Consider the following 27,381-nt stretch of genomic DNA (forward strand, 5'->3'; position numbering starts at 1 on the left):
TTGAAGTCAAATACTAGTATGTCATGTTCCGGATAAGTTCATCTGAAATATCCTGTCAATTAAATACGAAATCGTTACTTGTACGAAGTACTCAGGAGTAGCAATTATGGAGGATCATTAGTCCCCATGAAATGCGAATTCCGTCATTTTGTCAAAATATGAAAGTCAAAATAGTTTGTGCGTCGGCGCGCTCCGTGACCCGATGCTTTCACCAAGGCCGTGCGGAGACGAAAAGTGTGTTCATGATCACTCAGTCAGTTAACAACGTAATGCCACGACGAGATCTACTCCGTTGACTTGAACAGGAGCATATAAAGTTGGTCCATGCGGAAGAAGAGCAAAAACTGGGTGTCGTATGCCACAGAGCACCCAAACGCTTTGCCCACGATGCAGTGCCACGTTGGGCCGTATTTTTGGTCGAAGAACTTCTTCATGTCCGTTGCAATATCTTTTTCAATGACGTTGGTGGCCAGAGCTTCACCCAAATGATTGATCGCATCGTCCTTCATAGCTGTCGTCATTTCCACACGCATCTAAAGTTGCATTCGTCAATCGCTGTAGTTGTACCTGAAGCCTGTACCAGAGTAATCTTTGGCGCGCGCCGCTCCACAACAGCACCGCCTTCTGCACTTCCTTCTGCAGGTGCACCATTTGCAACCACTGGATCTCCCATCGGCGGCATCGGCCCGCGAGTGACTCTTCAAAACGTCGAATCCTCCTCCAACTGGTTCCGGACTACCGGATAATATCCGTAAGATCGTGTCGCTTCAGTATGCGTGCAAAAAGATTACCACACTGACACTTCGCTACGTTTACACGAGGCCGTCTCGTAGGTCACGTTTGAAGTCGGTAAGCTTTGCGAAGACATCATGATAACAATTACCTCGGCGGTCGTCGACACATGCAGGCTAAACACAGTCATTGTCGGCATGACCTCGAGTTATAAATAGCCCAGTTTTCTTCGATGGTGGGGAATGATGCGCCGATGGGAGCAACTGGACGCGAGCAACGGACGTGATGTGCAAAGGCGGCGACAAAATGAATACCATGCAGCCCTCGCTGAACAAGTGCGGCTGCAGGAGGCGAAGAAACTGGCAGAACGTCAGGACCGCATGGCATCCCAACAAGTGAACCAACATCGAGGAGGTGCAGGCCATGGGCCACAAGTGCAGGGAGGGTTATTTGCTGGCCTTGGTCAAAACCATACCGTGGGCAAGAACTCGTATGCGAGAGGCCATCACGTTGAGAAAATAGCAGCAGAACGCAAGAAGCAAGGCCAGCCCCAAGAACCGCCTGGTGACCTTGCCTCTGCCAACTCACAACCATCTCCGCCTCCCGGACAGTACTTCGAGCCACAACAGATGCATCCGCCACATGGTCAGCAGCAGTACCATCATCCCCCACAGCATCCCCCGCCCCAGTATGGAGGCGGGTACACTGATCAACAGCACCACTACATGCCCACTCCAGAAATGACGTCGCCCTTCCGCCACCAACCTCCAACCCAAAGCTTTCCGCAGCAGGGGTATCATCAAGGCGGATACGAGTCCCTGCATCAGGACCAACCTCCCTGGACCCAGCCGCTCCTCCCTACGCCCCCGCCGGCTCAAGGTGCGACAACATATCCAAGTCCACCACCACCGTCCCAATTGCCGTACCAACAACAGCCTTCGACGTCACATGGTCGGCGGCATCAGCTAAGTGCCACGGGCGCAGTAGACTCAACCCGTCGAAATGCTCAAATGGAGGTGCAGTCGCTTTTGAAGCTGCAAATGGAAGACAACCAGCGACGAAAGGCCGAAGCAAAGCGAAAGAAAGACGAAGAAGAGCGCGCTGAAATGCAACGTATCGAAAAAGAACTCAAGTTGCAGGCCGACGCGTTCGAAGCGGAAAAGAAAGCCAAGGTGAAGGATGCTGCTGCCAAGCAACAACAACTCGAATTCGACCTTCGGGTCAAGCAGGAAGAAGAACTGAAGAAAACAAACCCAAAATTGCGCCACAAAACCATGCACGACGATGCCGTCCCTTTAGCTCCAGTCCTTATTCAGCCTCCCCCATCCGTGCTCCCGCCGGAAGGCCAAGTTCCTCCGATTATGCCTCCGGGTGGCGCCTCCCGGGAATCTCCTGGGCTTGACCCCCACCCACACCTATTTTCCCCTCGCGACAATCAGCCATGGCAAAACCAGCAGCCATTACACCCGATGTCACAGCCCACGCCACCTCCTTACAGCCCAATGGACCATGGGTACTCGACGGGACCGCCACTGTATCCCCCGACTCGTGTCGGGTTCCCTGGGGATGCATTTGCTCCACCCATGTTTCCTCCCATGATCCCACCAATGCAAATGCAACCTTCGTCTTCGATGAGTCACTTCATGGATGCTCGGTTGCAAATGCTGGCCAACGAATTAGCGAGTCAACGAATGCTGGTCGAGCAATTGGTTCACCAAGCACCGCCGCCGGTCCGCGGCCATGTCCTCACCGCGGACGACTTCGACAAGCTCCGACGTGAGATGCAAGACGAACTCGATCGACGAGATGCCATGCACAGACAGGAGCTAGAAGCGTTAAAGGCCCAGGCAACGGCGGCCGTCGACATGACTTTATCCAGCCGCCGCCATGCATTGACTGACAACAATTATGAGGAGGCACATCGCAACAAGAAAAGTCCGGGGGTTCAACCAGACCAGGAAACCTCACCACAGAAACCATTTCCCGGAGACAAGACGCTTCCTGCAAGCGGGAAGCATTCGTCGCATCTCCCTCCAATGCGACGGTCGTCGGATGGCAGTCCAGTTGGGGACGGCAATTCATTCGTGTCAAATTCCCCGCACAAGCCATTTCCAGGAGCGAATGGTCAGTATAACATCCACGGCCGCTTCACCAAGTCCACATCGCATGGCGCCGCCAACTCGCCAGAAAAGCCCTTCCCGACAACAAGTGGGCACAACAAAGTACAAGGCCAACCGATACTCGATCACGCCGCTATAGCATCCTCCGACAACGTTCATGGCGATGATGGTCGGACTTTTGTGTCGCATTCGCCGCACAAGCCATTTCCCGGCGCGAATGGTCAGTACAATATTTACGGCAGCACGACGACAGCGACATCCATGCAAAAGCCATTCCTGGGAGCGACTCGTCCGACGAGCTCTAACGACACACAACCTCCACCACGACCGAGGCGAGCCAACGACCTCATTGAGAACAACCAGGACGAAGGCGCGTCCGTCGTGTCAAGTTCCCCACGCAGACCGTTCCCCGGAGCACATGGTCCGTACAACTTTCAAGGCAACGCACCAGTTGTGGCACCGTCGTCGAAATCGCCAGATGCGAAACCAATTCCAGGTGGCAATGGACTGCACACACTGACACATCTGCGGTCACCCCGGCGACGGCAGACGCACGACGTTGAATCCCAGTCCCCACCGAAACCTGCGCGCGCCAAGCCATCGAGCCGAATTCACCCTCACGCATCCCCTCCAAAGGCAGCGCAGCGATCTCGCCACGCTTCTTCCCCTGACAAACCAACAACGGAACCCCCACACGTCAAACCCATTCCGCGTCACAAAACCCCCTTGACCAAGCCCAACAAGCCTCCGTTTGAAGTGGTCAACTTGTTAGAGGGGTCGTTGGACGGCCCGTCGTCCTTTATCGCCTCCAAGAACGACCACGCGACGACGTTCAAGTGCGAAAGCACGATGATTTACTTTGACGGTCAAGTTGATACACAACAATGTCCAGCCATGCAGCCCAACCAACTCGAAGCCAGTCCCATCCACATGTCGACTCTGTCGCCCTGCTTTTCGTCCCTATTTGCCGGCACAAACGAGGCGTCGTTCATTCACACACCGGGCGACCCGCTCAACAAGTCGCTGCCCACCGCACCGTCTGCAGTGGTGGAGCCGTCCACTTTGGTTGCATCCACACATCCAAAACCGTCGTTTCACGTCCATGTCGTGGCGCCGCCGTCATCGTGGCACACATTGCGTTACGGTTGCGACGAGTCCTTCAGTCGGACCACCGGTTGGGACGGAAGTTTTGACGTCGACACGTTGTTCGAGAAAAACACAACGCGGCGGACGTTGCTGGAGGTGCGTTGGGTGGACGATTTGCTCGTTGTGTCTGAGGAGACCGTATGCAGCAACTAGAACAGCAACCTGTTCGTGCGCCGCAGCATGTCGAGGATCTGGTGGCGACGTTTCGGGCCATGTCCAGCCAAAAGTCGACCCGCCCGGGACCTCAGGTATCGATGTCCATCGATCGTTTGGATTGAGTGGGGCGTTGTTGCAGGATGAAGTCCACGCGACGTCGAAATGGGTCGGCGCCACCATGCCCAAGTGGCTGGTCAAGTCGTCACCAGATGCAACACCATCAAATTGTGCCGTGGTTAGACGTAAACGAGACTATGTGGGGTAGCACACTGCGCCGCGGTGTCGACGCAGGGCTTCCGTCTTCCATCGTGAATACCTCCCGGCCTTCAAAATAGTCTTTCGTGTACACGATCTCGTCCGTGGGGTGGTCGACCACGGGCTCGTCGTCCGGCTGGTGGATTGACGAGTTGCTGTGGCGGGACGAGTCCAAATAGTATATCGATGTAGACGCAGCACCGTCGCTGCTCTCGGGGGAGTACGGCAGCGCCATCACCACCGGCACGACAATGCTGTCCATCAAAGCGTCCATCGTGGGTTCTGGGCCACCTGTTCGATCCGACAGTTTGCGGCGAAATCCGCCTTCAAATGGTTCCCGCCACCCGTACAGGCACGCGCCAAGAGCCATGGCACCACTGGTTCCCACAAGCACCGGCGTAATTGCCGCGTCAAAGAGATATGCGATGGACAGCGCTGTGTACAAATTGACAAGCGTCAAGCTCGCGTGGAACGAAGTGGACTCGGTCGCGTGGTGCGATGAGCTCGTGACGGCGTAAAACAATAGCACCGCCAACGTGTACCCAATAAAGTAGGTGCTCGTAGCCCCGCTCCACACAGCGGTAGTAGTCATCGTGGAGAATTCGCCCAATATCGCCATTTGAATTGCTGATAGCACTGTGCCGACCACGCCGATTTTGGCAAAGATTTCAACAGGCGGGACAAGTTCGGACGTCATGTTGGCCGTGAACTTGTGCAGAACAAGCGCAGTTGCGGCAAAGGCGGCCGCGCCGATGGTCCACACGTGGGCCGCTATGGAGCCGTCGTCGGTTCGGCCGATCATTGCGACGATGGTTCCTGCCAGAATGGCAAGCGCGCCAAGGTAATTGGCAAGGGAGTACCTCGTTCGCAAGATCGAGTACGCCAAGAGCATGTGAAACGGGATCGTGAAGTGCATGAGCAGCCCCATGAATGCGTAATTCGCGTTCGACGCAAACGCTTTAATGACACAAAAGTGGCCTTCGACATGAGCTAACCCAAGGACCAGCCACAGCCACCATGGTCGGCGGATCTGTGTTCGTCCCAGCACAAACGGCAGGCACGTCAACGCCAAGAGGACAAAGGCAATGGCGGTTTGGAGAGTGGCCACGGCGTTGCCGTTCGTGTTAAGGTACTTTGTCCCGATGTATTGAAGCAGGACGGTCACAGCAATCGCCTGGCCGCACAGGATGCTCGTGGCGATGCTGCTCACCAACGCCATTTGGTACGGTTGAGAAGCGTTGAAAAGTGTGCTTGGAGCACGTGCACCACTTTATCACGAATGCAAACATCGAGATGGTTTCAGCGCTGCGGAGCGAGTTGGGGTCACGAGGCACAAGCGTGTGCGAGGCCATACTGAGTTACCACAGTGGCAAGTGGGTTACGTTGGAGCCAGGTGAACCTATATCCCACACATCTCAGTGGTTCTTTCCATCGGCCTCGCAAAAACATCCGCAACGATGTGTCTTTCCCACGATTCTCCCACTTCGTATCGACCCGCTCGACGTGCAGTAGGACAAGTCGACCATGTCGCCATTCCTTGTGCTTGGGTTGCCTCGGCGCATTCCAGGCGGACGAGGATCTCCAGTAAAACCACGACAATTCTAAATTGTAGTAGTACTACTATATATCGGAGTACTAAATGCATCGTTTTTGGAATTTTGAATGGTGTCGATAGATTTGGTAGTATAAACATCACAGAAGTCTAAAAAGGTTCCAATATATTGCGAAATTTTGGTTTTGTTGGCATCGGTTAATATCCCGATGGCATTGATGAATCGATCTGATTGGCTGATGAATCATGTCTGACAAAGCAGACGCAACCAGAAACGAATGGCGCCATCGACATGGCCGTATCCTCGCAACATGCGTAGTGGCTGTCTGTCTTCGACTCTTCTTGAGATTATCACGCTTGGAGCTCTGCGGCGGCGACCTTGTTTTTCATGCTCCTGGGTTGTCCATGCTGCGTGCGGATCGAGAGTGTATGCGTTGCGCGCAACATTCCTCAACAGTGTCAGTCGCATGTATGTCCCCAGAACTAGCCAATCAACTGCCGTCTTAAAAGAATGGACCAATCAGATCGATTCAAGTTTTATCGCAAAATACAAGTGGTGTTTTTTTATCAACATTACCTTGCGCCGTGGCGGCGGGCGCGCACGCACAAGTGGCAGGCATTCATCTGGACTTCAAAAGCTGCCACTGAACACCACTTGTGCCTTGCAACGCGACAGCCGTGACATTTCGTTTCGCCGAGCAAGATGTTTGTACTCCAGGAATGTACAGGGCGTTCGGTCTAAACAATGCGGTTCGCCAGTGCAGCTCGGATCCCGAGCTGACCAAACACCAACCCGACTGCCAGCGCTGCTGGCTGTACCCAAAAAGGCAAGTCTTGTCGACCGACAATGATGCCCACGATGCGCAGCCAAAGCGGAATAAGGCAGCTGTAATAGAACGTTGCCAGCATCACGGTTTTGTGCGCACCCACGTTCCCTTGTCGAATTTTGTACCAGCCATATCCCTGGCACCCCATTTGTAGCACACCACCCACGGTAATGCCGATGGAAAACCCCAAGTCTTCCGTGTAGCGCTCCCACCACACCGCGACTGCACCGGTGATGAAAGAGATCACGCCAGAGATCATTGCCATGCATCCGAGCAGTCGATGAACTTTGCGGTAGACGCGGCCATGCGATGGCGTGTGGAATACGTTGAAGATGCAAATGCACATGAACAGGATTGAAGTGACCAAGTGCATGGCAAACACTGGGCCGACGGGGATGCCATTCGATGGTGGCAACAAACCAACGACAATCCCCAATCCCTTGTACAAGGTGAACCAGAGGCCCAGTAAGGCGCCGATCAACCACCAAATCGTGAAGTTGCCATCGTACCAGGCACGGCAGGGGGTCGATTCTGGGTCAGGGCGTACGCTACTTGCTTCGCAATGGGGCATCGTGGATGGGGTCATGTTGGAAAGTGAAGTGCTGCTGTCGACTAAGTATGTGCACGCTTTCGATGACAACATCTACCACATCGAGATTGCTACTAGAGTCATCATGTACATGAAGGGAAAGGAGAAGTTGAATATGTTAGCTTACTTTAACTCATCCCAAGTATACTCTACTCTATCGAAAAATTTGCATCTATTTAATAAATGTCCAAATATCTCTTGGTTTTTCACTACAGTTATATAATTTTGTCCATGGTGTGGTAGTCAACTTCGTCGTCTTCGTCGTGTCATCAGCAATTGTGGACAGCCGATGCACAAGAATTGTTGAAAATATTTCACACGTGTGAATTGTCACGTCATTGCAACGGCATTGCAACCTGACCAGCAACACGGCCTCCTTCACGCATGGGCATTGGCACATCGTGCTGATGTAAACTGTGATGTCACACAGAGTCGACAGCACAACACGAGGAAGCGAGAACGCTGGCGTGAAATCTGAGGCACGTAGAGGAGTTCTCCCCCGCGTATTCAACACGGCAGGGTGTGCGCGACTCGAGATCATCCATGGCCCAAGCAGGAGTTGTGTTTGGTCGCAGCAAGCTGGTCAGCTCATTTACGCGATGCCAAGTTGTATGGCGCTCCCGCACGAGGCGCTGACCTGCTCGACGTATTCGATCGATGCGGCGTCGATAGAGGGGGTTCACGACGTAAAGTATCGCGGCTGAGGGGTCATGGGGGTCATACCCGATGTAGTGCGTTCCATCGGCAAAGCCCAAGCGTGCCATCAAGTCGGCCACGTCGTGATTGATAAGCAGCAACGATCCTGTCGCAGGAATCTCAAAGATTTTGGCGACAACAAAATCCAGTCGCGATGTGCACGTGAATGTGGCCACATACGAATGCACGAGCCGAGCATACGACGTGGTTTGCGCCAAGGCTTCTGTGTCGGATGCGTAGCCTTCGTAACCAGGATGCGGATGGACGTCCAGTGGAAGCTTTCCAACTTGCTTTTGCGCCCATGCGCGTAGGGGGTAAAATTCTGCATTTGCGGCGCCCACAAGAAGGACGCGGGTGACAGGGGCCGGATGTATGTTGTCATATTGAAACGCAGAGTTGGCCGCGTGGGGAAGCCAGGCAATCGTGCGCAGGTGTTGCCAGTAGGAAGGCTCAAAGAAGGCCTTCATCGCGTACGCATATGTCCCAATGAACCCATCCAACGAGTGAAAAAACGGACGCACAAATACGTCCGCGTCGCGGCGATGCAAGCGGCAATTGTGCAAGTCGTCGCAGAAAAGGAATTGTCGCGGACGTTGGTGACGGTGGGATGCGAGGCTTCGTTGTAGAGCTATCCAGTCGGACGGCGTGGGGGCTTCAAAGTGTACAATGACGTCGAGAACCGTGTCCTGGCGCGCGATCGCGGCAACAAGCTGCGCGATCGACACACGAGTATACGACAGCGGACTGTCAACTGCATGCGAGAGGAACTCACCCCACTCGGTCGAGATGTACCGATTCCAGTCGATCTTTCCATTCCACGAGTCCACAATCGCGACGGAGAGAAGCTCCTGCTCGGGAACATGCGCATATACGAGCGGACACGACAGGGTCGATGGTGACGCGTACGCCACCGCGACGGAAGGTGACAGCACCAAGGTGTGAGTCGACGGAGCCACTGCCACGATGTCAAAGCGGTGTAAAAGGCGTGGCCACGATTGCGGCACGATTGCTGGGTCGGTGGTGTGGACTTCAATCAAGTCATGACAAATCGATAGCGGGGGGGTGCTGCTCGACTGCACCGAGAGGAACAAACGTGCTGTTTTTGCTGTTGGAACGCGCACGCGAAAAGTGCCGGCACTGATGCACGAGTGGAATTCGCCGTCGACTTGAAGGCAGACTTTCGTGTCGACTGGAAAATCCACTGGATGCGCTTTCGACAAGATAATCTTTGGCACCACGGTGAAGTACCGGTCAACCGCTTGCCCGTTCCTGGGCGAACGAATCTCGGCTTTGGCCAGGCATGAAGTGTGTACAACGACTCGGCGCAGATCGTACTGCACAATCACGTCGTCCACGTGGCGAGGCGGGATGCGAACACGACCAAGGAGGATGTATTCGCCAGGCGCGAGTGGTGGCAACACCATGGCAATTCGTGCGGTGGTGGCGGCGTTGGACAACGAGAAATTTTCGCTACAAGTCGTGTGAACAACTTGATGAAGTCGAATGGCATCGACACAGGCGATGGCTTGGATTAGTTCAACTGGGCGGCGCGATGGTATCGCCCCACTGATCAGCGTGCCATGAGATGCATGCACAGAATCTGGCGTGGATGATTCATTTCGCCAGTCACTCCAACTTGTCCAGCCTCGTCGTCGTTCGGGTGGTGTTGTGAGGACAAGCGTGATGGCCACCTCCACGAGGAGAGGCGGCGGTGGCCATCCCACATGCTGCAGATTCAACGGCGACAAAATACTGACGTCAACATGGGCAAGTCCATGCGCAGGCGCGGCTCTTGTCCATGCGATTGCGGCGCCACCAATGGCCGACAACCGCCACCCCATTGCGATCTTGAAAGGATTTTGCAACGAAATGGCCAGCCAATCAAACGCAATGAACCCGCAACGTCGAGCCAAGCGCCGTAGACGTCGCTGGTTCTGGAGGGATGTCCCCTCCATGCTGCAGGTTACGATTGCGCCCGTCCGCATGGAATTGTCAAGAGGGTCTTGATTCGGGTCCCCGGTGACTGCCATGACACGAAGGCGCGGCTTGAGCGAGATGGGTCGGTAGTTGCCGGACTGGAATCGTAAAATGTGGTTTACAAGGGCCCATGATCTCGGCAGTGTTGCTGTTTGCCTGTCGCCGCACCTGAATCCCATTTTGGTCGGTTCTGACTTGGATGCGTCTTGCCATTCGCGGAGTCACTGTGGCTCTGAGAGCATTGGCAACATGCCGTCCCATACACACCATCCCACGAAGCCGCAACTCCAAATATCCCCTCGTGTCAAACGGTGCTGCTGTGGCCTTGACGAAGCGCTGCATCCTATCAACTACGACAGTGTCTGCATAATCTTCCTTCTCGTCGCAAGTGAATACGTGGCCGCCCCATGGCGTCGTCCCTTCTCGCTACGTCCATGATGTTGTGTCAAGGCGCTAGCATGCCATGGAACCAAGCGGTGGCATTCCCACCCTGCAGCCAACACCGCAAGAAATCACACGAGCAGGCATCGCAGACGGCTGGCACAAACAGCGACTAGCCCAACTCGAAAGTGACCCTAGCGGAAACAACAAAGAACCCGGCATCACGAGTCGATGTTCGCATCGATAACAACAAGATCACGAGACAGTTCACTCACATTCGAACAAGAACGACCCCCATTGGATTCCCCCCCAACGCTGTGGTCGGCAACTTGTCCAGGCGATCGGCACTTGTCACCTTGTCCGTGGCTCCGTACAAAGGATTGACAGAGTTGGCAGGACACTTGCCCCCGCCTCCCGGGCGGCCCGTCGACCCGGCCATTCATTTGACCGCGGCATGCATGTTCACAATGGACTTGAATCTTCAACACGTTGAACGAAAGGCGAGAGCGACGTCTTGGCCTGATATACTTTGGCAACAGCGAAGACCGCTTGGTCAGGTGGAGAACGACCGAGTGCTTTAGGACTGGTCATGTTTTCATTCACCCGCGAAACGAGTGTTGCGAGGCACCGACGGCAACCACTGTCTGTCTGACCAAGGCCGGCGAAAGCTTGGAAAAAGGTTTTCGACCGAGGAGTGATTTGTGTGTGCATGCATCGTGTAGGGAAGTCGCCTTCTTGGTGCCACTTGGTCGGCAACGAGAAGGTCGTTCGTGTGGGGAGTTGCCCCCATGCTGGCCAACCGCTACACCAGCCAACGACACAACAAACACGCTGGACTGTGTCATTATCTACTCGGTTGGTTCACTCTCGTCGTCGTCGTCATCTGGAACGATCATGACCTTCTCCATCACCCGCGTGAGCTGCAGCATGATTGTCTAGAACATGACGTGATTCACTTGGAAGAGGATGTCGAACTTTGTTACTGTCAAATGCGTGGCTGCTGTCTGGATGAGCTCGCGGCGTCGACGGAACTCGTTGATTTGGCTATCGACTTGGCCCGTGAGAGAGGCACGATGGAAATTGTTGACGGGGGTGACACGAGTGACCGACCCTCGGCCAAGAAAGCCGCCAGACAAGTTGCCACCGCCACTGGTACGTCTCCCAAAGTCACTGCTCCGATGGAATAAATTTTCCACATGCATGTGGCCATGGAGAGATGCCGTGCGGAAGTGGTTCATGCTTTCGGAATGATGGATGCCCTCCACGTCGCCATGCGGTTTCGGTTGCTCGGACGCGAGGTCGTCGGTGGTCGAACTGGTCGCGTGCATGAGTTTGTACACGTTTTGCATCATTTCGTCCAGGAGCAGGACGACGACGCCGCATTTTTTCAAAATGTCAATGTCTTCAACGGACAAGACGGACGTTGATTTCTTAGCGGGGGCTTCCAGTGGGTTGCGCGGCGCATCCGGCACGTTGCCGCGCTGCACTTGTCGCATCAAGGGCCGCCCCGTGTGAATGAAAGGAACGGAGAACGCACCTGTTGCTGTTTGAAATACTGCTCGTAGCAATAGTAGAACTGGCCCCCGATCAACGACAGGGGCATGGCCGTATAGCACGACCCAAACACCATGACCAAGATGTCAATGAAGCGGCCGACGGGGGTGCGAGGCTTTAGATCACCATACCCGACCGTCGTTAGCCTAGGCGCGCCGTCAGGTTGGTATTCCCGACTGCATCTTACGTACGTGACGATCGAGAGCCACGTTGACCGCCACATGTCGGTGACAATTGTGAGCTTGTCGATTTGAATTTGAATCCGCTTCCCGATTGAAAATGGTTCGGCAATCGCTTGTGTCATGATGTCGAGTCGCCACCACAGACATGGCAAGTGAGCGCGGCACGCAATGCCGCGCTCGACTTCGTAGAAGATCGCACCCGCCGACACGCACCCCAGAAACAAAAAGAACAGCTACCCAACACAAGACCCATCCACACTCGATCAAAAATGTTTCACAGTCGTCGGCCCATCCATGGCGTACCGGGATCAAAAGCCGTCGGTACGTCAAGACGGCAGTACGGGCCAACACGGAGCTCGCTTTAAAATGCTAAGGGCACACAGCGAAAGCTCCAACATGGCTGCGAGTGATACGACGACGCACCTTGCCCATTTTCAACACGCGCAGCGTCTTCAAGATTGGCAGCACCGACATCACGGTCGGAAAAGTCGGAACAATCGCAAACAGCGTGGGCCGCGCTTCCATCCAACTCGCAGCGACCTACACAACAACGCGTCCTTGGTGCACTCGCATCATCCACACGGCATCCAACCTCGGCGTAGAAAGGAATGACCGCGCCAATATCCAACCAGGACCCCATCGACTGCACCAACTTGCAGCGGCGTTTCGTGGCGTACAACCGCAGTGAAAATTCCATCGTGAAGACGAACGCAAAGTACGCTTCGGGGTAAAACCATAGCGCAGTCATATCGACGAGGGGGGCGTGGTCGGGTTTGCATTCCCGGAGGTGGCACATGCGTTGAGGAAACGCAAAGCTGTCCTCGCACGCCATGGACGCTGTCGGCGACCCAACGTTCCATCCGGACCCGTAGCACTCGGTGCCGTTTTGGCAGTCAAACGAGAGCTTCGTGGACGTCACTGTCGTGTTGGAAGTCCAGACAAAGCAGCCAGGGTCCGTCGCGCTGGATCGAGTTGGTGGTTTGCAATACGTACCCATCGCTCGCCGACACAAGAACGAGTCCGGGCCGTACGCTTGCAATTCCGGCGTGGTTTCCGCGTAAAACATAAAGACACTGAAAAGAACGTGGGCGTAGAAGAACCAGTTGAGCCAGATCGCGTGCGTGGTTGAGGACGGCTGCTCGAGCGCCCTCCGCAGCCGCTTTCGAAATGGCAATGGCTTCCCGTCCAGCGTCGATGCTTGTCGGTTGAGTGTGGTGTGGTTCAATTTTTGGTGGATAGCTCGTTTCGCTCTACGTTTGCATTTGGGTGAGATCCACCGATCCATGAGTTGATTGAGAGCATCGCACGGACCGATGGATGACGTCGCTGGCCATGGACGACAACGACGACGCGCGGCTGCGAGCGCGACGGTTTGGGGATTCCCCTGGCGCGAGCCCTGTTGACTGCACTGGTTGGAACACGCGCATGTCGACCATGAACTTTTGATACATCACAATCACTTGCTTGCACGTTTGATTGAGCGTCTCGAGCAACTCGACATGGAGTCGGCTTGCGTGGCCATCGAGAACGTCGTGCGGCGGCTACCATGCAGCATCGTCAGTCGATTGCCACGACGGACGACGTACAATGGCCATGATCGTGTGCACCATGTCTTCCAGCGTTGTCACGTCTTTGACAAGGTCCAGGTACTGCGTGTACGCCGCATGCACGTGGGGATGGATGTCTTCGCTGGGCACGGAGAACGGATGTGCAGACGTAACCTTGACCGTTGCTGGGTGGCGGGCTGTCGATTTGGTGCTCAAACTCGTCGTCGTTCGCATGGTCTTGATCTCGTATCGAAGCCACGTGAGCTCGTACTTGATTCCGATGATGGCGAGTGGCATGGCCAAGTACAAGGCCCCGAAGATGAGGATCGCTGATGTAACCAAGACGGAGATGGGGTTGTCTAGATCGGGCACTTGGTCGCCGTAGCCCACCGTCGCGACACTGCATCACGTGCAAGTCCATCAGCTCCTGAAGAGGAGCTGGCATCGCAGTCTTTACCTGACCATGACAAAGTAACCAGCGTTGAAGATGTCGGTGAATGGGCACTTGGTGTAGTTGTAGCACGGTTCCGCGTAGTAAAGCATCGTTCCAAACATCATGACGATCGTGATGAGGAAGAAGAGCTGTCGAGGGTTGGGGTCAGCCACACGTCCTGGAATGCCGGGATGGCGGCGTACCGTGATCTGCAGAGGCGGGATACACTCGAGGAAAGTCGTTCGCAGCACCCGAATCCCGTCCACGTCCTGGACAAAGGGTGAAACTAGCACTGGAGATTCCATGCTGGACAACTACCCGAAGCATGTACACGACCCGAATGATGCGGAAGAGACGGAGGAGCTTCATGTACCGCTCGATGGGCTGGCGGCGGTCGGCGGCCCATTGCAATTCGTACTGCATCAAGAGAGATCCGAACAGCGGCAGGATGCCAAGCACATCGACCCAATTGTTGGCGCGGGTCCAAAACTACGATGACCACGCGACGTCAGTTCCGACACATCGCCATGTTCGTGCGTGGCATGACTACCTTGCGCTGCCGCTTGGCCACGACCACCTTGACGATCAAGTCGAGACCGAACACTGCCGTAAAGAAGACCTCCCATGCAAAGTACGTTGCTTCGAACGGCAAGAATGGGTACATAGGGTCACTGCCGCCGTTTGCTGGTCCATCCAATGTTTGGAGCATCATGGGAATAAAGTTGGTCACAATCGCACCGAGCATAGTGTAGTGGTACACTCGACCCCATCGACTCGAGCGTGAGTTCTTGACAAGCTTTCGCACGCGTCGTCGCCAGCCACCCAGCCGCGCTTTCTCTGCTTCGTTCATCTGCCGTTGCTGCGCAGTCTGTCGAGGCGAGTCAGGTGCCTCCAGGGTCGCCAGCACCTCGGGGGGCAAGTTGTCCATTACGTCCGCGAGGGCCACGGAGTCGCGCCGAGAGCTACCGTGGCTCTCTTCGTCTTTGCGGGTCGTGAGAGACATGGTCCACCCAGTGCGCAGTATATTCTCCACAGCGTGCGTGCTTGGTTTCGTCCGCCTGCGGCGTTTTAAAACGGAAACCACGCAGTCGTTTCGCCGATATCGTAATCGGTGGGTGTGTTGTACGCATTCATGCGAATTTCAACAATTTGAAGGAAAAGGACGATTTGTTATTTGGTGGTGTGACTAGAGCCGAGGCTGCGTTGGCCACGTGCTTCGGACCACCACGTTCCGATCGGATGGTCTACAGTGGTCGTGGGTGGCGTGATCTTTGGCGGGCAGCAGTGCGCGACAATGTTTTGGATCGTGGCCTCGTCGGCGCCGAAATGGGTTGCCAGGCGCGACACGGGCCATTGCGCTGGGCTTTCGCGGGACAGTCGGAGGAGTTCGCGGAATTGGCGATCTGTAAATCGCCCAGGGACATCGTCAACCAACGTAGTGGCGTTGGATGCGTGGGTTTTGTCCGTTGGCATACGAATGGGACCATCGTTCGTTGCTCGCCGGCCTGCGGCCGTGGCGTGGAACGCGGTCATGTCAGTCTATGCAGAGTGAAGTCAGGTCAAGTCATTGGACTCATTCTCCACGCCGTCGTACCTCGAGAAATTCGACTTTATCTACAGTCTCCTCAAAGCGCTCGGCTTCATGGAGCACGTGCTTGTCCATTTCAATGACTCCTGTGGGTTCAACGACACGGCGCCGGCGCCTTTGCACTACGACACAACCAGGTGACGTGACTACGTTGCTATCTTGTCGGTTGCATACATACTCAAGTCTTCCCGTTTAATGCTAGTTTGAATCACTTTTTTTCGAGTGCTTGCCACGACAGCCGCCGCCGCCGCACGCGGCGCAGGTTGGCTTGCTGCGGCACCCATTCCACGAGTTGTTCGATCGACGGTGAATACACCACCGACACTTCATCACACTATTTCTTGCTTGTAGTACAGTATATGGGACATTTCTCTATAGAGCACCAGTCGAACTCCTATATTTAGTGTGCCAACCATACTTTAAATAGTGTGGATCGTGGACCGATGATGACAGACGCGTTGGATGAAGAGTGTCTGTACATTAAAATAGGGCCATGGAGACGACGACGCCCCCGCTTAACGTTGGATGTGCTGGTTCTCCGCGCGCTCAAACATGGGGTCGAACAGCTCGGACTGGTTGATCGGGTTGCGCTTGCCATTGGCAAACGAGAAGCGGTGGGCGCGCCACTGCTCGCCTTCCGTCGGTTGGTACGTAAAGTAGTCCTGGCGACGGTCCTTGTCGAAATGGACGTCAGGGTGCTTGGTCGAGTACCGCATCATGGTGTACGACGCGCCAGTGAGAGCCACCGTCATGATCCCAAGAATCGGGTACGTGGACGGGTCAGTGAGCCACGTCTTGGTGAAGTTGTACGTTGCGCGAGCAGCCATCGTGTTGGGTTGTGGAAGGGATGAAGCGAAAGCAAGAATGCGGTTGTATGTGTCATTCTCTCGGCGACTACCTTGTCCATCGCATGTCTCTTTCGACCCTGCGTGTCTAGGTGGATCGTTTGGAAGACATTCCGACATGACAATCTTATCCGGACTTCGTATTCATCCAGCTGAATTAAATTATATACAATTGGCAAGTTAAAATGGTTCAGCGCACAATTTAACGAATTTGCCGCCCAACTTCAACGTGTCTAGACACGCATCGACGAAAAGACAAGCGAACCGAGATGGTCATGGGACTTGCCAGCCCTGGCGCTCACGGCCGGCCAACTTCATTCTTGCTTTCGCTTCATCCCTTCCACAACCCAACACGATGGCTGCTCGCGCAACGTACAACTTCACCAAGACGTGGCTCACTGACCCGTCCACGTACCCGATTCTTGGGATCATGACGGTGGCTCTCACTGGCGCGTCGTACACCATGATGCGGTACTCGACCAAGCACCCTGACGTCCATTTCGACAAGGACCGTCGCCAGGACTACTTTACGTACCAACCGACGGAAGGCGAGCAGTGGCGCGCCCACCGCTTCTCGTTTGCCAATGGCAAGCGCAACCCGATCAACCAGTCCGAGCTGTTCGACCCCATGTTTGAGCGCGCGGAGAACCAGCACATCCAACGTTAAGCGGGGGCGTCGTCGTCTCCATGGCCCTATTTTAATGTATAGACACTCTTCGCTTTTGCACGTGGGCAAACGAGCCGTCATGTCATGTCGAACGTCACTAGCATGCACTGTGTCGACGCATGCTAACTATTCAGCGACGCCGTTGAGTCACCGGACTGTCCACGATAACGTGTTCTCGGAGCTTCTGTACCAGCACCTCTTTGCGTCCGTGTGCTCGTCGCTGCGCTGGTTGACGTCGAATCCCACACGAATTCGGTCGACCGTGGTCATCCCGATCTTTCATTGTACGGGAGTCATTGTTTTCTGCGATTGCGTGCTGCGGTGGCAATAAGTTACGAATTTACACGGCATCTAGTTCTATCCCGACGTCGGTCGCACCAGCCTGAGGACGTCTCCAGTGTCGGCACTGTCGGATGCCAACGCAAACGTCGGGCTCACGCTGGGCACGCTGCTGCTACTTGACGGCCGTTGCTTCAAGTGCATGTACACGTTGGTTGGTAGATCGATGCTCAAGTCGAGCGAAAAGCGTCGTCGGCCGACGAGCTGACCTGCGAGTGGCGTGGAGTCGGGAACTGGGTAGAGCTGGGCTGTCAGAATGTAAAGATGAAGCTTTTCCGACACGTACCGACGATGGCACCGGTGCTGGTCTTGGACAACTTGAGCACGACTTCGGCCGCTTGGCACGTCTCGTCCTTGATCGAGCCTCGTTTTTTCTTCAGCTTTTTCTTTTTCGCGGCATTCTTGCCCTTCTTTGCCTTTTTGCCCTTCTTCGGCTTCTTTACAACCGATGGCGTGTACACTTCAGGGAGGGCGTGGTTGGGGGCAATGGCATCGTCGGCAGCCTCGGACACGTCCGAGTCGCAGTCGTTGCAGCACATGCCGTTTTCGAAGAGCTCTTCCTTGAATACCATGTCGGTCAGTCCAGACAACTGCCCAGCACACACGTAAGTTCACGTGCCATTCGATGTGGAATACTACCTCGGACTCGCATGCGTTGAGGACGTTAGAGTGCCACAACCGACCTTCGGGGCCATCGTGTTCTTTTGTCGGAACAGTGCAGTCGTGCGCACTCGGAGTAAGTGTGGTCGCTGATGGAATGGAAATGATGTGTTTCTCTCGAAGGTTGTTGGTGCTGCTCTCATGCGGTTGTTGCGGGGGTCCTTGGCGCTGGATAAGATCTTCTTCAGCCGCGACTTCACCGGTCAGGTCAAAATACACGAGCAGCGTGCGACACCAGTGTACGCCCATAGCTTCAAGGTCTGCGATCGAGAACTGCGTGTCTTTTCTGACGCCAAAGTCCGGGCCGCAAAAGGATGCTTCCAGCGTGTACGAGTTGACCACGCCGAGCTCTTGGTGGACCACGACCCGCGCGGTGTTGCGCTTCGACGGCTGGACTTTGAAATTGCAGTGGGCAAATGAAAACATGTCCGAGTGTTTTGCCTGCACGACGAGTCAATTGTGTTGGGATGGCGACAGAGGTCACGGGCAAAGAAGTACCACAAGCATGGGGAAGACGCGGGGGTCGTCGCTCGCGACGAGCTTGGACTCGGACGGGGGTTTGGCTTTTCTCGTTGGTTTGAAGCACCCGTAAGTGAAGATGTTGCGTTGGATGCTATGGCCATGGAGGTCGCAGTAGATGGCGACGCGGGGCATGCCGAGGGGGGGTTGCGGGCGTTGGTAGTTGGTGATGAGTCGTTTCAGATGGAAAATGGTCGGAAACAGCTTTTCGACCGGGTACGCCCATTTTCGATTCAGGTCCCATCCTACGCCCCTTCTTGTTCACACAGCCCAACACGAATGCAAGAGCACACAAGTACCTGCCAAGTTGACTCGGGTATTGCCGTTGATCACGCCGTCCGGGTTGAGCATCGGCGCAATCTTAAACACAAAGTTGTTGCGTAACACGACGGCCCCGCATGCTTTCGACGTCAGGTAGTCAATCATGCCCTGTGCGCGACGCAGGTCAGTCCAAGCCACGTCAGGAAAGCGTACCTTCATCATGAAGCTGCTGTTTGCCTCGCCTGGATGCACTCGCGCCGATATGAAAATGACTGCACGATCTGGTCAGGCATGGTGTGGCATAAACAACAGCGACTTCGAACCTCGCCTTCCGTCGACAGACTTCCCCTCCTTTCCAGGAGCAGTGATCGTGAGCAAGTCGCACGAGTTTCCAGCAAGCGTGAGGCATAATTCCGTGCGCCGACACACGACGGATCGGTCAGGGTCGTTGCCGAGAGCGTCCAAGTACTCCTGTAAGTCTGGTTGACAAAGCCATCGCATCAAACATCATGTACAGGGAAGTGCTCCATCAAAGGGCCTACCAGTGTATGTATATGGCTGGATGCATGCAAAGTACACTCGATCACCGGGTCTTGAAAAGGTGTACGTAAACGAAAGCGTATTGGATCCTTCTTGTCTCGAGGACGGCTCGTACGAAATGTTGTGGCCGCGGTGCCTCCACCCTACGACATCCAAGTCGATGCGTGAGCTGTTGGCTGCATCCATGCTTCATGAGAGATGCTCGTACCAACGCCGTTCTCGGCTGCATCCAATTCGGAGTACACGACGGGTTGAAGGCCGATCTTGAACAAGGCACCCGACTTGGCCAAATTGACGATGGCGAAGCGATAGGACGTGCCTGGGACACCATTCGTCACGGAAAAGTAAAACCATTGGCGATACGCGCTGTTGTTGATGTCTGGGTGAATGTAGAGCTCGTACTCGTGGACTACATGTCAATCTTAGGCCACTTGTGCATGGGGAGCATGGTTGGGTGTACATGCGTCGTCGTCTTGGGTAGGATGGTCCAGATACCGCACGCGGTCTGCGCGAAGGAGGTTGCCACTTTCAAATATCGAATCGAACTGGAGGGTGGTCGCAGATTCCATGTGAGTCAACCCAGGATCGTAGTAGCTGTAAACCGTCATTCGTCGCGTGGTGTCGTCGTCGTCTTCATCGTCGTCGCTGTCTTCGACAGGTAAGGGCATCACGGGGGCAGCGGAAGATGTGAGAGATGATGTTGTGGGCACCAAGATTGCCTCAGGAGAGTGTGGGCTGTTCAATAGGTGTCGGATCACGGGTAGCTCAGGTAGTCGTTCTGGGCATCCTGTCTTGGCGACCTTAACTTCCGTGGGAAGTTTGTACAAAGGCAATGGCGACGACAACACGTCCGGCACTGACTGTGTGCTATGAGTTCGAGGCTTCAGCTTGGACATCTCGGTCGCATGAGAGGCCTGTGTCCGCGTCGGTCGCAGTGTCGTTTCACGCCCAACCGTAACTGTCACTTGTGTTTTCTTTGGTAAGAATAAATGATCCATTGATATTTCCAAACGTAACTATATAGACAATTATCAATATATATGAAAATATTGGCCACCTCGGCCACGACGACAGTGGTTGTACACAAGTGATGTGCAAGGAAGTTTATGTCCGCCCCAACCGCAGCTTGAGCTCGGCATTTTCTTCTTCCAAATGCACGAGCTTCGGCGCGATCTTCGAGTCGAACTCTTCAATCGATTGCTTCAGGGACGCATTCTCTTGGCGCAGGCGCTGCATTTCAATGTGCATCAGGTTGTTGTTCTCGAGCTGTTTCTCCAGCGACTGCTTAGCGTCCAGCAGTGCATCCTCGAGCTCTAGCTGCTTGCAGTGAGCCACGTCGGCATGCTCCTGCATCACACGGCGGCAGTCGTCCATCAATCTACGTGTTCACTCCATCGTCATGTCGTCTGGATTCCGAGCATCGGCGTACCGCTCGACTTCTACCTCGCGCCGTGCAATTTCCGCCTGCTTGGTAGCCAACGACTCTTCGTATTCCTGAATCTGCGATTGTTTGGTCGAGATTTGTTCTTGGTGTTTCTACGGGCATGTGAGACACCGAACAAGGCCAACGGTGGACCTTGAGTTTGTTTTCATTCTGCTCCAGCATCGACTTGAGTCGTTCAATTTCGTGCTGCTCACCGGGTGCTTGCTGGGTTTGTAAATCCCGAAGCTTCTCCTGCTCGGCCAGGAGGTCCGTAATCACTTGCTCGTCCATTCTTCGCATCTTCGCCAGCGCTTCCATCGATTGCGCTTGAACCTTAATCTCCGACTTGAGCTTTGAGATTGTGGCTTCTACGTCCATACGGCTCTCCATGAGATTCTCTTGCGGCGTTGGCTGGCGTTTCTTGGCGCCAGGGTCTGTAAGCATTCGCTGCAGCTTTTCAATCTGGTTCTGCATTTCCTGACGGTGCTCCTTTTCCATCTTTAGCGCCTATTGCAAAACTTAACTTAGCTGTATACTCACAATGACCGAGGTGGATGCGGCTTCAATATGTGTACATGTTCGTAGTACGTGCTGCTGCGCTTGGTTTCCTCTTCCTCCGAGAAAGTGCGCATGTACTGGCTGAGGGGGCCGTAGTCCGACCATGTACTCGTCTCGTCGTTCCAATGGCGAGCTTTGACGATGTAACACGTATTTGGCTGCAATCCTTTGATCGTGGACGGAGACGCAACAATGTCCACCTCAGTCCACGAGTAGTACACGTATCCATACTCACTGTACGCCTGCTTTTGGTGTCAGACTTCCACGCACAACAAGCGAGATCATGTACCAGCTGCATCTTGTTCGACGCAGGCGTCACAGACACTGTGAGGGTGACGTTTGTCTTGCTGAGGACTTCGACACGCGGCGCGGGCTTGGACATGCTGTAAGGATCCAAAATGCAGTCGCCGAATACCTTCTTTCAAATTTTGTCCAATCAATAATCGTTCTCTAAAAATACGGCTATTGAAGCCAATCAGAATTGTGTTTTGAATGGATCAGCCAATCAAATTGTCATAGACTCGAAGAAGTGCAACCCCCATTCAATTCATCCAGCACCCAAACCACAACCGAGATGGTGGACGACTCGATCAGCCGCCGCTTGTTCGTTGGGCATGTTCCGGCGTGGCTCTTGGCTGAAAAGAAGGCACAGGAGTACTTTGCCAAATATGGAGCCGTAGTCAGCTTGGATGTTAACAGAGACCTTCGGGACTTGCAAGCGACGGGGTTTTGCTACGTAACCTTTGCTACTCCTGATGAGGCGACGTTCGCAGCAACGCAGATGCAACAAGACTACGAGGCGAAGGAATCGCAGATGGTGGCACGCGTCGCATTTGCTCGTGGCCCGCCCCACGTCGAAGTTCCAAAGAACCTCACGGATAAGCTCGTTCATGCGTCACAGAAGCACCCATCGCAAAGCCAACAGATCGCCGACGAAGACGACGAAGACCTTCTCTTCTTCAGTCAACTCTCGCAGAGGTCAAGTCAGCATAGCAGACGTCCGTCAAGCCATCATTGACCTTGGACTTCTTATTTAAGTCGTTGAACAGATACACGTTGACCTCGTACCACAATCAAATCAGGCGTGCAATGTTAACCCAAGTTTACCAACGCTCAATGCGGGATTGAGCAGGCATGTCCCAAGGGTACGGACGGCCGGGCACCGGAGGGGTGCCGTTGCGTTCGTACTCGGCCACAATTTCGTCCTCATGACCTTCCCACTCAAACTTGACGCATTGAGAGGATTCCAGATCAGCAGTGGCTTCGATCAAGGCATCGCGAGCCGCATGAGTGGTGGTCATCGCAGAGCGGGTCCCGGTGGGGTCATACGCCAACACGGCTGGGTTCTTGTTACCGGGGCTTCCCAAAGGGGTGTCCGCAGGCAACTTGGCGAGCGGCTTGATGCCGAGAGAAGGATGGAAGCCGACATTCACTTCGTTGAACTTAGCGTGGCGGCGAGCATCGCGCGTGTAGTACTGGGTGCTGTAAATGCTCTTCTTGGTCGTGTTGGGGATATGTGCCTGGACGGGCTGGCTGGCCGGCGAAGGGTAGCGAAAGTTCTGCTCAGCCGATGGAGACTGATTGTCCTGGTCCAAGCCCGTCTGGACGTTGAAGACCAACAGCTTGCGAAGCTTGTCACGGAGCTCCGGCGACAAGTACGCGTCGAGCTTGAACGGCTTGTACGGCACCCACTTGCTGCTCATGACGACTGGGAATCAAAAACGTCAGCCAGCCACAAGTCACCTCGGCGGATTTGAATACAAACGTTGATTTAATATATACACCACAAATTTGTATTAGAAACCAAAGTTTTTGAATATTAATACTCCGCTGGCAAAATCTGGCCTTGCCACGTTCGATTGGACAAAAATCCGCCAAAATTGACAAATTTACCTCGTTTTTTCGTTGTCAAAAGATTCAAATTTGCCGTCAATATGCACCGAATGCATGCGACAACTCCTGGAACAGAGTCGACCGAACTTGAGCATGAGCCGCAGCTGCAACGCCAGCCCTTGAGAGCATTCTCGCCATCCGAGAAGAAAGGTACATAAGCTGAGCAAACCTCAGTTTGAGTTGCTTGCTGCACACGGTGCGCTGTTGCAAGAACATGCACGTATACGCTTGTCAGGAGGTCCATTGGCGCCGCCACTCCATTGTCTCGAAAAAGGCCACACTTGAATGCAATGAACACATCACCCTGAATACATGCTCCATGTCACAATGAAGGGGATATGGTCGCTATGGAGCAAGCGTCACTGGATCCCGAATGCTGCGTTGGTGGACCTGTTCGACTCGACCAAGGCAACAACTGAACAAACGCCAGACAATATCAATGATCTTACGATCCAAACAAACCCCGACTGCAACGAGGCCGATCACGTCATGTGGTATTTACTCCCTCGACGACCGCGAGATGAACACGTCGAGGCCCTCGCAATCGCTTTGCGAGGTGCTTCCGCCGCACGGGACAATGGTGGTGGCGCGAACTCAGTTTCTTCTTCCTATGCAAAGTTTGCGATCGGAACTCTCTCATCATGTGAGCGATCGGGGTCCTCGTGAGCCGCTGGTGAACGTCGGTTTGATGTCATTGATACGTCCGCATGGGCATTCCCGCCCCGTACCACCTTGCTACGGCTGCATGCAAGGCTTGATCACGTCCATGCGGTTTGCCGACCTGAGCACCCAACCATCGTCGACTGCGATGGTTGTGTATGTGGCAAGCATTGTCATTGCAAATGTCAGAGTGTGCGAGATCAGGCTACCTGAACCAGGAAGTGTTGAATCGAGGCGATGCCAGCGCGCTTACCGCATCCAAGCTATACCACCGACCGGCGGCATGCCCCGCACCCCGGTCAACATGCAAAGTGCGCCAACGCAAATCGCGTCTTTCATCGCAGTAGCGCTGGTTGTTATCGTGCTCTTGGTTGGCACCATTGCATTGTTCTTCCAACACAAAAATGCAGCCAGCATATTCGCGGCTTGCTTCTGGCTCGTCGAAACTGAGGAAGCGACATTTATTCTACTCACGATGGTCGTCAACATCTTGCCGGGTCACATGGCGTCGGCTGTGTGTTCGTTGGTGGCCATTATGATCGAGACTACCAACCACAAGTGTGTGTGCTTGTCTGGGTCGACCCGGCCAACCCTGGCGCGAGCCGCCGCACGTTTTGTTCCAACACCCCTTCGATCATGTCGGAAAATCCTCCCGACATGTTGCCCCTCCGTATGATGGCCACGTCGCTGTGTGTCGGCAACGACAAGAGCGCACATGGACTTCCTGGTCGCGGAAACCAAGGCCACGACCTCGTGCCCGACGTTGTCCTCAACGTGCGCCACATCCATGACATGGATTCAACAAGCGTTCCATTGATCGAATGGTATTCCGGGTGAATTTTGTCTCGACTCTGTTCTCCTCGGCCAGGAAAGTCTTGCCAAGTGTCTGAGTGCGAGTGGCATCTGCAGCGATGTAGCCTTGCCTTGGGTACGATTGAGGCGGCCTTCCTCGCCACGCGCACGAATGACTGCGACGCAGCGGCGTGCTGATACTGTCGAGTGGAGAATCGATCAGCGCTGTCTTGTGAGTTGCTCACGAGGGCGCCCCTTCGCGACCTTTGGCGCTTGTAAAAATAGCTTCGAAATTCGAAACACCAAACCTCGAATTGGCGCCAATCAAATCGAGCATGGCCATGCCATCACCAGGCAAAAGTTCCAGCGCGAGGGCGTTGACGGCGCGCGGCGGACGTCCCCACGCCCCAGCTGCACCCGCTCACTTTGAATTTGGCTGTCCATCATGACCATCTTACCCATACCATCGCGGTCGTGGGTCGCCCACTTGGACTGGATTCGTCAATACAACATACGTCGCGACCTCAAGTTTGACGTGATCGCTGGTATTACCGTCGCCATGATGCTCATTCCGCAGGAAGTCTCGTTCTCCAACATTATGCGTGTTCCGACGGAGCACGGTCTGTACACGGCTGCTCTCACGCCTGTGTTGTACGCGTTCTTTGGCTCATCGCGCGTCCTGTCCGTGGCCAACGGCGCCGAGGTCAGTCTCATGGTCGGCACGGCCATGCAAACCATCAAATCGGAGAAGGAACGCATCGCGGTCGGCATCTTCTTGTCCTTTTATATCGGGCTCATCAATGTCACGCTGGGCTGTTTGAAGCTCGGGGTCGTGGCCGACTTCTTCTCGCGCCCCGTCATGGGCGGCTTCCTGTCCGCCGGTGGCGTGCTCATCATGATCACTCAATTGTCGGCGTGGTTCGAGCTCACACTGCCGTCGTCGTCGTACCCGCTGCAAACGGTAATGAATGTCGTCCTTCACATAAACGAAGCGAACCCAAACTCGGTCGTTGTCGGGGCCGTCTCGATCGTTGTGCTGGCCATGATGAAGTACGCCAAGCGGCACTGGATTCCGAACCCGAGCTTGAAGCAAATCTTTAACGAGTCCCCCGCCGTCCGCGACTCGGTCAACCCGAACGATGTCGACGTCCAGACCCCGACCGAAGGCGAGAACCCCACTTGGGGCTTCTCTCTCGACGACGACCAGTACGCATCCCTGGACCCGGCTCCTCTTGCAACTAAGACGCCCAGCGCGACGATGACAGCCAAATCTCGCCATGTTGTCTTCTTTGCCCTCCGCACCATGTGCGACCTGGGGCCATTGGTCATTTGCTTGTTTGGGATGCTCGTGGGCCAGTCCCTGGGGGAAAAACGCATCAAAGTTACGGGTCATGTCCCGGGGGGGCTTCCGTCCCCCAAATTCCCGTGGTATGGCTACACGGACGACATTATCAAGACGCAGTCGTTCTCGGACGTGACTGTCAACGCTCTTTCGATTGCGCTGATCGTGTACATGACAAGCATTGCAATGGCTAAGCGGCTGGCACTGCGCGATGGGTACGAAGTGCACCCGACCAACGAATTCATCGGTCTCGGGATGGCGAGTGCCCTCGGGTCGTTCTTCCAGATCATGCCCCCCACGGGGGGGATGTCGCGCACGGCCGTCAACATGCAGAGCGCGCGCACGCAAGTTGCGTCGGCCATCACGGTCACCGTCATCATCGTGGTGCTCATGGTGGGCACAGACTCGCTGTACTATTTGCCCAAGTCGAGCTTGGCGGCGATCATTATCGTGGCAGGGTTCTGGTTGATTGAGATCGACGAAGCAAAGTGGCTGTTCCGATCCAAACGCGACGAGTTTTACGTGTGGTTGGTCTCGTTTCTGGCCACGATCGGCCTCGGCATCCTCGCCGGCCTCGGAGCCTCCATCGTGTGCTCGCTCATCGCGCTCATGATCAAGACAAAGCGCCCCCTCGTGTACTCGGTGGGCCGCATGGAAGACTCGGGGGTGTACGTAAGCGCGCAAGACAATCCGGACGCTGAGATCGCGCCGGACACGATCGTGATGCGGGTTGAAGGGTCGCTGTACTTTGGCAACAGCGAGTACGCGATGCAAGTCGTGTTGGCCCACGTCGTGCTCCATGACAAGGTCCAGGCAATCGTGATCGACGCCACATACATCCACGACATGGACGCGACGACGCTCCAAATGATGGACACGATTCTGTTGAAACTACACCCCATCAAACTCGCGTTTGCCAACGCGCAGCCGCATTTGGCGCAAGTCATCAAGGGCAGTGGCCTCACCGACAAGTTGTCGGTGCCAGACGTCACGGAGTCCATCGACCACACCATCGCTCGCCTGCGTGCGCTCGACGTTGCTGGCGTTGCATTCTAGTCGGGCATTTGCTAGCACGTAATGTGAAATTTTCTACGTCATTTGAAATTATCGCATGTGGAATCGCCGTGCCATGCACACAGTGTTCGTG

General features: G+C 54.8%; 14 protein-coding genes across 17 annotated transcripts; 5 read left to right on the top strand and 9 right to left on the bottom strand.

The window, feature by feature from the left end:
• Positions 1 to 222: 222 nt before the first annotated feature.
• Positions 223 to 734, bottom strand: H310_00323 (hypothetical protein). Its single transcript, XM_008863066.1, has 2 exons — positions 581 to 734; positions 223 to 533 (listed from the first exon to the last, which is right to left on the bottom strand). Exons 1-2 carry the CDS (start codon positions 680 to 682, stop codon positions 285 to 287), a joined length of 351 nt encoding a protein of 116 aa, XP_008861288.1. The 5' UTR covers positions 683 to 734; the 3' UTR covers positions 223 to 284.
• Positions 735 to 920: 186 nt separating this feature from the next.
• H310_00324 (hypothetical protein) lies at positions 921 to 5,105 on the top strand. Its single transcript, XM_008863067.1, has 4 exons — positions 921 to 4,094; positions 4,145 to 4,246; positions 4,294 to 4,959; positions 5,044 to 5,105. The coding sequence occupies exons 1-3, from the start codon at positions 975 to 977 to the stop codon at positions 4,417 to 4,419; spliced, it is 3,348 nt and encodes a 1,115-aa protein (XP_008861289.1). The 5' UTR covers positions 921 to 974; the 3' UTR covers positions 4,420 to 4,959; positions 5,044 to 5,105.
• Positions 5,106 to 6,519: 1,414 nt separating this feature from the next.
• Positions 6,520 to 7,367, bottom strand: H310_00325 (hypothetical protein). The gene has a single exon (XM_008863068.1). The coding sequence runs from the start codon at positions 7,357 to 7,359 to the stop codon at positions 6,700 to 6,702; it is 660 nt and encodes a 219-aa protein (XP_008861290.1). The 5' UTR covers positions 7,360 to 7,367; the 3' UTR covers positions 6,520 to 6,699.
• A 432-nt stretch (positions 7,368 to 7,799) lies between these two features.
• On the bottom strand, positions 7,800 to 9,497 carry H310_00326 (hypothetical protein; the record flags this gene model as incomplete). Its single annotated transcript, XM_008863069.1, has 1 exon — positions 7,800 to 9,497. The coding sequence occupies one exon, from the start codon at positions 9,495 to 9,497 to the stop codon at positions 7,800 to 7,802; it is 1,698 nt and encodes a 565-aa protein (XP_008861291.1).
• Positions 9,498 to 11,193: 1,696 nt separating this feature from the next.
• H310_00327 (hypothetical protein) lies at positions 11,194 to 15,194 on the bottom strand. Of its 3 annotated transcripts, XM_008863070.1 has the most exons (13): positions 14,698 to 15,194; positions 14,466 to 14,636; positions 14,351 to 14,416; positions 14,172 to 14,296; positions 13,754 to 14,114; positions 13,479 to 13,708; positions 12,760 to 13,417; positions 12,591 to 12,707; positions 12,471 to 12,536; positions 12,177 to 12,400; positions 11,969 to 12,131; positions 11,415 to 11,912; positions 11,194 to 11,366 (listed from the first exon to the last, which is right to left on the bottom strand). In XM_008863070.1, exons 1-13 carry the CDS (start codon positions 15,148 to 15,150, stop codon positions 11,280 to 11,282), a joined length of 3,219 nt encoding a protein of 1,072 aa, XP_008861292.1. In that variant the 5' UTR covers positions 15,151 to 15,194; the 3' UTR covers positions 11,194 to 11,279. The 3 variants fall into 3 exon arrangements, with proteins under 3 accessions (XP_008861292.1, XP_008861293.1, XP_008861294.1); XM_008863071.1 differs by having other exon boundaries at positions 11,415 to 12,131; XM_008863072.1 differs by having other exon boundaries at positions 12,177 to 12,536.
• Positions 15,195 to 15,317: 123 nt separating this feature from the next.
• H310_00328 (hypothetical protein) lies at positions 15,318 to 16,019 on the bottom strand (the record flags this gene model as incomplete). Its single annotated transcript, XM_008863073.1, has 3 exons — positions 15,318 to 15,686; positions 15,742 to 15,857; positions 15,914 to 16,019. The coding sequence occupies 3 exons, from the start codon at positions 16,017 to 16,019 to the stop codon at positions 15,318 to 15,320; spliced, it is 591 nt and encodes a 196-aa protein (XP_008861295.1).
• A 231-nt stretch (positions 16,020 to 16,250) lies between these two features.
• On the bottom strand, positions 16,251 to 16,562 carry H310_00329 (hypothetical protein; the record flags this gene model as incomplete). Its single annotated transcript, XM_008863074.1, has 1 exon — positions 16,251 to 16,562. One exon carries the CDS (start codon positions 16,560 to 16,562, stop codon positions 16,251 to 16,253), a length of 312 nt encoding a protein of 103 aa, XP_008861296.1.
• A 373-nt stretch (positions 16,563 to 16,935) lies between these two features.
• On the top strand, positions 16,936 to 17,247 carry H310_00330 (hypothetical protein; the record flags this gene model as incomplete). Its single annotated transcript, XM_008863075.1, has 1 exon — positions 16,936 to 17,247. The coding sequence occupies one exon, from the start codon at positions 16,936 to 16,938 to the stop codon at positions 17,245 to 17,247; it is 312 nt and encodes a 103-aa protein (XP_008861297.1).
• A 301-nt stretch (positions 17,248 to 17,548) lies between these two features.
• H310_00331 (hypothetical protein) lies at positions 17,549 to 20,513 on the bottom strand. Its single transcript, XM_008863076.1, has 10 exons — positions 20,027 to 20,513; positions 19,775 to 19,975; positions 19,569 to 19,709; positions 19,350 to 19,505; positions 19,240 to 19,298; positions 19,065 to 19,194; positions 18,745 to 19,010; positions 18,226 to 18,687; positions 17,873 to 18,176; positions 17,549 to 17,819 (listed from the first exon to the last, which is right to left on the bottom strand). The coding sequence occupies exons 1-10, from the start codon at positions 20,460 to 20,462 to the stop codon at positions 17,605 to 17,607; spliced, it is 2,370 nt and encodes a 789-aa protein (XP_008861298.1). The 5' UTR covers positions 20,463 to 20,513; the 3' UTR covers positions 17,549 to 17,604.
• Positions 20,514 to 20,550: 37 nt separating this feature from the next.
• On the bottom strand, positions 20,551 to 21,947 carry H310_00332. Of its 2 annotated transcripts, XM_008863077.1 has the most exons (5): positions 21,837 to 21,947; positions 21,565 to 21,789; positions 21,143 to 21,496; positions 20,996 to 21,102; positions 20,551 to 20,944 (listed from the first exon to the last, which is right to left on the bottom strand). In XM_008863077.1, exons 1-5 carry the CDS (start codon positions 21,927 to 21,929, stop codon positions 20,671 to 20,673), a joined length of 1,053 nt encoding a protein of 350 aa, XP_008861299.1. In that variant the 5' UTR covers positions 21,930 to 21,947; the 3' UTR covers positions 20,551 to 20,670. The 2 variants fall into 2 exon arrangements, with proteins under 2 accessions (XP_008861299.1, XP_008861300.1); XM_008863078.1 differs by having other exon boundaries at positions 20,996 to 21,496.
• A 141-nt stretch (positions 21,948 to 22,088) lies between these two features.
• H310_00333 (hypothetical protein) lies at positions 22,089 to 23,275 on the bottom strand. Its single transcript, XM_008863079.1, has one exon. The coding sequence runs from the start codon at positions 23,248 to 23,250 to the stop codon at positions 22,651 to 22,653; it is 600 nt and encodes a 199-aa protein (XP_008861301.1). The 5' UTR covers positions 23,251 to 23,275; the 3' UTR covers positions 22,089 to 22,650.
• Positions 22,099 to 23,270, top strand: H310_00334 (hypothetical protein). Its single transcript, XM_008863080.1, has one exon. It carries the CDS (start codon positions 22,122 to 22,124, stop codon positions 22,563 to 22,565), a length of 444 nt encoding a protein of 147 aa, XP_008861302.1. The 5' UTR covers positions 22,099 to 22,121; the 3' UTR covers positions 22,566 to 23,270.
• Positions 23,276 to 24,185: 910 nt separating the features above from the next.
• Positions 24,186 to 25,156, top strand: H310_00335 (hypothetical protein; the record flags this gene model as incomplete). Its single annotated transcript, XM_008863081.1, has 2 exons — positions 24,186 to 24,618; positions 24,660 to 25,156. The coding sequence occupies 2 exons, from the start codon at positions 24,186 to 24,188 to the stop codon at positions 24,935 to 24,937; spliced, it is 711 nt and encodes a 236-aa protein (XP_008861303.1). The 3' UTR covers positions 24,938 to 25,156.
• Positions 25,157 to 25,228: 72 nt separating this feature from the next.
• Positions 25,229 to 27,331, top strand: H310_00336 (hypothetical protein). Its single transcript, XM_008863082.1, has one exon. It carries the CDS (start codon positions 25,338 to 25,340, stop codon positions 27,288 to 27,290), a length of 1,953 nt encoding a protein of 650 aa, XP_008861304.1. The 5' UTR covers positions 25,229 to 25,337; the 3' UTR covers positions 27,291 to 27,331.
• Positions 27,332 to 27,381: the final 50 nt, after the last annotated feature.

Source organism: Aphanomyces invadans, assembly GCF_000520115.1.
Source record: "Aphanomyces invadans strain NJM9701 unplaced genomic scaffold supercont1.1, whole genome shotgun sequence".
Lineage (NCBI taxonomy): Eukaryota > Oomycota > Saprolegniomycetes > Saprolegniales > Verrucalvaceae > Aphanomyces > Aphanomyces invadans.